The sequence below is a fragment of the Triticum aestivum genome, chromosome 3B (genome assembly GCF_018294505.1).
Source record: "Triticum aestivum cultivar Chinese Spring chromosome 3B, IWGSC CS RefSeq v2.1, whole genome shotgun sequence".
Lineage (NCBI taxonomy): Eukaryota > Viridiplantae > Streptophyta > Magnoliopsida > Poales > Poaceae > Triticum > Triticum aestivum.
This window is the reverse complement of record NC_057801.1, coordinates 519124981-519131359: the sequence shown is the minus strand read 5'-3', so window position 1 is coordinate 519131359 and position 6379 is coordinate 519124981. Positions and strand designations below refer to the sequence as shown.

Below are 6379 nucleotides of genomic sequence, written 5' to 3'. Positions count from 1 at the left end.
GCCAATGCCGCGCGAGCACGCTCCAGCGGTCCAGCCCCAACCAGCTGAAAAGGGCAGCGGACAAAACGACAGGACGGCCTCCGCGGCGCGTGGTCGAGCGTGGAGGGCGCGACGTGTCGACACCGTCCGGTGCTCCTTTCCGCTGGCAGCCACCATCCGCGTGACAGCGGCTGTGAGCCACAAGGTGCCACCCTGATGGCTCCGTTCCGCTTTGGATCAAGGCGGTTGGCTCGGGACGAAAGGGCACGAATGGTCTACACTTCAACTGGGAAATCCGTCGTGGTCTTTGAGTGACTTTATTGTAATCCTATTTGGTTGACAGGTGACACGAAGAGCAACGTGTTGGCCATTCAGTCGTGGAAGCCTTGAAGAGTACCTGGGCGCCCCTTCTTGTTTAAGAGCATCTTCAACAGCCGCGCTTCGCGCCGCGCGCAAAACACCAGTATTTCGCCGGCGCGGCTGTACAACGGGGTCACCGGGGTGCCGGCGCATGCGTCCATGGCGAAATTCGCCGGCGCCGGCGCGCGCGGGTCGTAGGAGGCGGAGAGGGAAGAGTGCGACGCGAGCGCTCGAGTGTGCCGCGCGCGAAAGCGGGCGCACCAAATACACCGCGCGGGATAGCGTATCCGACCGCGCGTCCAATTCGTTATAGCGCGCATGATTTTTGCACGCCCGCTGGAGCCACCCGCCGCGTTGCGCGCGCGTTAAAACGGCCTAATTTGCGGCGCGGCGCTAGTTTAGCGCGGCTGTTGGAGATGCTCTAAAGGCAAAATCCACAGCAAAGCGGAAGACCAAACGTTGAGAGCGTGTCCATTTTAGGCCTGTTCCACCCTGCACGTTCCAACATGCTGCCAAGCTGCTCCCAGGTTTCACCTCTGCTGAAAGCTCAGTACAGTTACCTGTTTTTTTTAAACAAATGTACAGTTACCTGTTACAGCTACGCCCAACGCATTTGAGCAGCTTCCGCTCTGGTCATCTCAACCATGCACCATTTCCCCGGCCAGATATCTCCGGTAAATATCGTAGCACTGCACGCTGAAAAGGAAAAAAGCCGAGCGCTTTTGAGCGGAGATGCCATGGCGAGGAGGAGACAGCACAACGCTTTACACGGGGGCGCCACACGTGTCCCGTATGCGACAAACACCGAATCCTCACAAAATCTCGCACTACCGGTGCGGTGCCACGTCACCGAGCAAATCGGATGCCTCCATTTGTTACCGCCCATGGCCTGAACCCCAACACCCCATCACCTATTCCACGCCCGAGCCCGAGGCCGACAAGCGGCAAGGTCGGCACGCGCGGAGCGGGGCAGATATATATTTTCTCACCTATAAAGCGTCACCGCCCGGAACCGAAATATCTGCGCGCGCACACACGTTGGTAGGAAGGAGTGACTCCCCACAGAGAACAACAAGCCCACACCGAGCAGAGCAGGAACAGCGAGCGGCTTCCTTATCCGGTTGTAGACTCTTCGTCCATGGGAAGCGAGTGCAAGGGCCACCAGCCGCAGGACGACGGCGGCGTGGCGCCGTTCGTGGCGAAGACGTTTCACATGGTCAGCGACCCGGCCACGGACGCCGTGGTGTGCTGGGGCGGCGCCAGCAACACGTTCCTCGTCCTCGACCCCGCCGCCTTCTCCGACTTCCTCCTCCCCTCCTACTTCAAGCACCGCAACTTCGCCAGCTTCGTCCGGCAGCTCAACACCTACGTACGTACGCACGCACGCGCTCTCTAGTACAGATTCATTATATGTATGCCTACTCTGCTCTGCTCAGGTTGTTGTGGCTGTGCTCATACCTGCTCTGCTCGCCTTTGCTGCTTTGATCTCAGGGTTTTCGCAAGGTTGACCCGGACGTGTGGGAGTTCGCGCACGAGTCGTTCCTGCGCGGCCAGGCGAAGCTGCTGCCGCTGATCGTGCGCAAGAAGAAGAGAGCCGGCGCCGGCGCGGCCGGGAGGGAGCTGTGCGTGGACGAAGAGGAGGTGCGGGGAACGATCCAGGCGGTGCAGAGGCTGCGGGACGAGCGGAGGGGCATGGAGGAGGAGCTGCAGGCCATGGACCGCAGGCTCTGTGCGGCGGAGAACCGGCCGGGCCAGATGATGGCCTTCCTCGGCAAGCTCGCGGACGACCCGGGCGTGGTGCTTCGCGCCATGGTCGCCAAGAAGGAGGAGCTGGCTGCGGCCGGTGCCGGTGGCAAGGATTCAAGCCCAGATAAGAGGCGGCGGATCGGGGCCGACGCCGGATCAGGCGGCCCAGAGCAGGGCCGTGCCGTTCCCCTTCTGTAATCTGGGACAGGTGTTCTACTGATAGACCTTGGGAGTCGAGAGTTGATAGATAGGTGTACACGTGTGATGTTTTGGTGTTTATGTATGTACAGTGTACTTCCCCTCGGCATAGTTGCTAATATGACCGTCTGATTGGCGCCATAGTAGTCACTCCACCCACGAGTTTTAGCATTTAGAAATGTGTTTTTCTAAAGTGGGTTCATATCTACCCCGGTTCATCGATGCACCCCCCCCCCCCCCCCACACCACCACCTCTCATGCTCAGCACATATTTAAGAGCACGCCGGAAATCTGGCCCCCTATACATCTGCTCGCCGGACCCTCATATGTTGTGCCGCACATCTACATACCTCAAATTCCGTTCCTCAAATCCATGCATGTCGATCATATAATACAAATTGTGTGAATTCAAAAGTTTAAAACAAAGCAAAGCAAATCATAGTTGAACAACCTAGACATGTCAAAATGAAATCAATGTCCGAGCGTGATGGATGGCCTCATATCACTGACCGGGCACCTACTCCGAGCAGAATACGTCGTGTTTCAGGCGGAATACGTCGTGCTCCAGACGGAATGCGTCATGCCCATGCTCATTCACGCCCGAACGAGCTACCGCGAGTCACATACATAAACCACTAGCATCCGCGTGGGCGGAAAGCTCTCCGAAATGGCCAGTCGCCTTGAATTCTCCTCTGTCCCAATGGGGTTGGACAGCGTAATCCACGTTGGCGCTCGGATAGAAGGGGTGTGGGGATCCGGGCGCGACGGAGGGGAGAGCTGCTACACTATGTCCGAACCTCCCTGCGCCGCCGCCGCCTCCCTCTCTCGCTGTCGGCGCCGCCGCAACTTCGGGCGACGTTCTCTACATTGCAAGTCGCAGCTGACGAAGGGACGCCGACGAACGAGGTGGGTTGCGTCTCTGTCGCGGCGGTCTGGGTCGTGTTGGACAACATCTCTGGTGGTGGATCGGGACAGAGGGTGAGGATTGGGAGCAATGGTGGAGGACGGTGAGGGTCCGGGCGCGGGAAATGTTGGAGGGCAGTGGGAGGAGGAGCAAGAGTTTGGTGGATCTGGTGCAATTTTCGTCGGGTCGGGCTGTCGGGTCCGATGTGGCAGGCGTGCCCGGGCGTGCCTGGGCGCCCCCATACCCGCCCTATATTTGGGCTGGATATGAGGGTGCCGGCCAGCCCGGGCATTTGAGGCCCATTTAAGGAGCCCGTCTGGGTCGAAAAATCGTGACCGTTCAGTGACCGGGCGGCCGCCCGGGCATATGAGGCGGGTTTGAGGCACCCGGCTGTAGATGCTCTGAGGCTTATATGAACACGCCTGGACGCGTTCTATCGCGTCGGACACAACAGGCAGGACACACCATAAATTGCACAAATTTCCTCATTCACCCAGGCCCTCCCCTAGCTTTGCCGCTGTCCTGATCCCTCAATGTCATCAGGATCTCGATGAACCTCCTCCTCAGCCGTCTCACTGCCTCGAACGCCGCCATGGTATGTCTGGCTATTCTCGGATCGCACCTTGTCCTCTATGTGTTCGACAAATTGTTCGACAAATTGTTTGAGTAGTTTTTTGTGTGAAAACGATGGACTCATATGGTTTGTCGGATGAGGAGTATGGAAACACAGAGCTTGATGAGTTGATGCAAAATGATTTCTTCGATTCATCTGAGTCAGACGTAGATGTCTAGATGTTGATGATCATGAGCATCAAGGAGGGAATGGATATAGAGGCAAAGAACATTCTAAACTTTAAGGGTTAGATCAAAGGGAGAAGAGTTTTGAACCGGTATAGGGTTGTTGGAGCACGATTGCTCTATCAGGATTACTTTGATCCCAAACTAACATTCCTTGATATATGGTTTCGTTGGCACTTATGTATGCGCAAACCCTTGTTCTTATGCGTGGTGGGGGAGTGAATGTGCATGATTCCTACTTCAAGCTCACCAGGGATTGATAACCCACAAGTATAGGGGATCATTTGTAGCCCTTTTTTGATAAATAAGGGCGTCGAACCCAACGAGGAGCTAAAGGTAGAACGAATATTCCCTCATGTTCTATCGACCACCGGTACAACTCTACGCATACTTAAAGTTTGCTTTACCTAGAACAAGAATAAAACTAGAAGTACTTTGAAGGATAGGTTTGCAAGATAATAAAGAACGTGAAAATAAAAGTTATGTGATGTTTTAGTAAAAGTACAATTTTGTAAAGAGACTGTGGAAAAGTGGTGATAGGATTTGCGGAATTGTCCATAGGCAATTGATAACTAGACCGGTACTCATTTTTGCAATTTTATATGAGGGGGAGGCATGAGTTAACACACTTTCCTTACTTGGATCATATGCACTTACGGTTGGAACTCTAGCAAACATCCGCAACTACCAAAGATCATTAACGTAAAACCGAACCATAGCATGAAGTATCAAGACCTCTTTACTCCCATGCGCCATAACCCCCAAACTCGGGTATGTGCTTCTGTCACTCACGCCACCCACCATAAGAGAACCATGAACATATTGTAACACCCTACAACGGGGACCCCTCACGTTTGGGCGAGACGAAGGGCACCTTAGGACAGCACCATAATAAAAGATACACTCAGACCAACCAAGATAACGATTAACCCATAGGACAAAATAAATCTACTCAAATATCATAGGATGGCAACATAGCATTGGATAATAATATGAAGCATAAAGCACCATGTTCAAGTAGAGGGTACATCGAGTTGCGGGAGAGTGGACCGATGAATATAGATGGGGGAAGGTGATGGAGTTGTTGGAGTAGCTCGCCGTCACACGATATTGCCCCGGCGACATTCCGGCGCCACTAGGAGAGAGGGGAGAGAGCCTCCATCCTTCTTCTTCTTTCTTGCCCTCCCCCCACTAGATGGGAGGAGAGTTCCCCCTACGGTCCATGGTTGCCATGGCGATGGAGGGGCGGGAGCCCCTCCGAGATTGGATCTCCCTGTCTGTTCTCTTCTGTTTCATGTTCCTATTTTCTAGCCAAAAACCGTTTCTTATATTCCCGGAGATCCATAACTTCGATTGCGCTGAGATTTTGGCATGTTTTTTTTTCTGGATATAAACTTCCTTGCGCCCAAAGTAGAGCTCCAACCGACTTACGAGGAGGGCACAACCCACCACCGTGCGCCTGGGCTGCCTAGCATGCCCAGGTGTCTTGTGGTGGTTGTGGGACCTATTTGTGATGATTCCACCTCCCCCAAATCACAAATATTCCAAAAATAATTCTCCGTAAATTTTTATCACGTTTGGACTTTGTTTGATATGGATATTCTGCGAAACAAAAAACATGCAACAAATAGGAACTGGCACTAGCCACTGGATCAATAGGTTAGTCCAATAAATCATATAAAATGTTGCCAACAATATGTGAAAGTTGTATAATATTGGCATGAAACAATAAAAAATAGATACGATGGAGACATATCAGCATTCCCAAGCTTAATTCATGTTCGTCATCGAGTAGGTAAATGATAAAATAGATAATTTTTTATGTGGAATGCTACATAGCATAATCTTGATCATATTTCTAATCATGGAATGAATATTAAGACACAAGTGATTCAAAGCAATAGTCTATAATTTGACATAAGGACATCAATACTCAGGCATCCCAACAAACAATCATGTCTTCCAAAATATCAATGCTAAAGAACGCTATCCCTACAAAATCATATAGTCTTATCATGCTCCATCTTAACACAAAGTATTTATCATGTACTACCCCGGTGTTAGCCAAGCAATTGGTTCATACTTTTTAACGCGCTTCAGCTTTTCCAACCCTCACGTAATACATGAGCATAAGCCCTGTATATATCACTATAGGTGGAATAGAGTATGATGATAGGGGTAAATTTGGAGAAGATAAAAAGTAAGAAAGTCTCACATCGCCGTGGCTAACCAACGGGCTATGGAGATGCCCATCAATTGATATCAATGCGACGAGTAGGTGTTGCCATGCAACTGATGCACTAAGAGCTATAAGTGTATGAAAGCTCAACATGAAAACTAAGTGGGTGCGCATCTAACTCTATAATGAAAAATTCCCACTAGTATATGAAAGTA

The 6379-nt window shown here is 51.9% G+C and overlaps 1 protein-coding gene across 1 annotated transcript; it reads left to right on the top strand.

Moving 5' to 3' along the window:
* Window positions 1-1324: 1324 nt before the first annotated feature.
* Window positions 1325-2433, top strand: LOC123065631 (heat stress transcription factor C-1b). Its single transcript, XM_044488875.1, has 2 exons — window positions 1325-1708; window positions 1831-2433. The coding sequence occupies exons 1-2, from the start codon at window positions 1478-1480 to the stop codon at window positions 2281-2283; spliced, it is 684 nt and encodes a 227-aa protein (XP_044344810.1). The 5' UTR covers window positions 1325-1477; the 3' UTR covers window positions 2284-2433.
* The last annotated feature ends 3946 nt before the right edge of the window (window positions 2434-6379 follow it).

Excerpts from the sequence above, each read along its gene's own strand:
- LOC123065631 (XM_044488875.1), top strand. The coding sequence starts at position 1,478 with ATGGGAAGCGAGTGCAAGGGCCACCAGCCGCAGGACGACGGCGGCGTG. Across the intron at positions 1,709-1,830 it reads TCCGGCAGCTCAACACCTAC|GGTTTTCGCAAGGTTGACCC; the intron begins GTACGTACGCAC and ends CTTTGATCTCAG.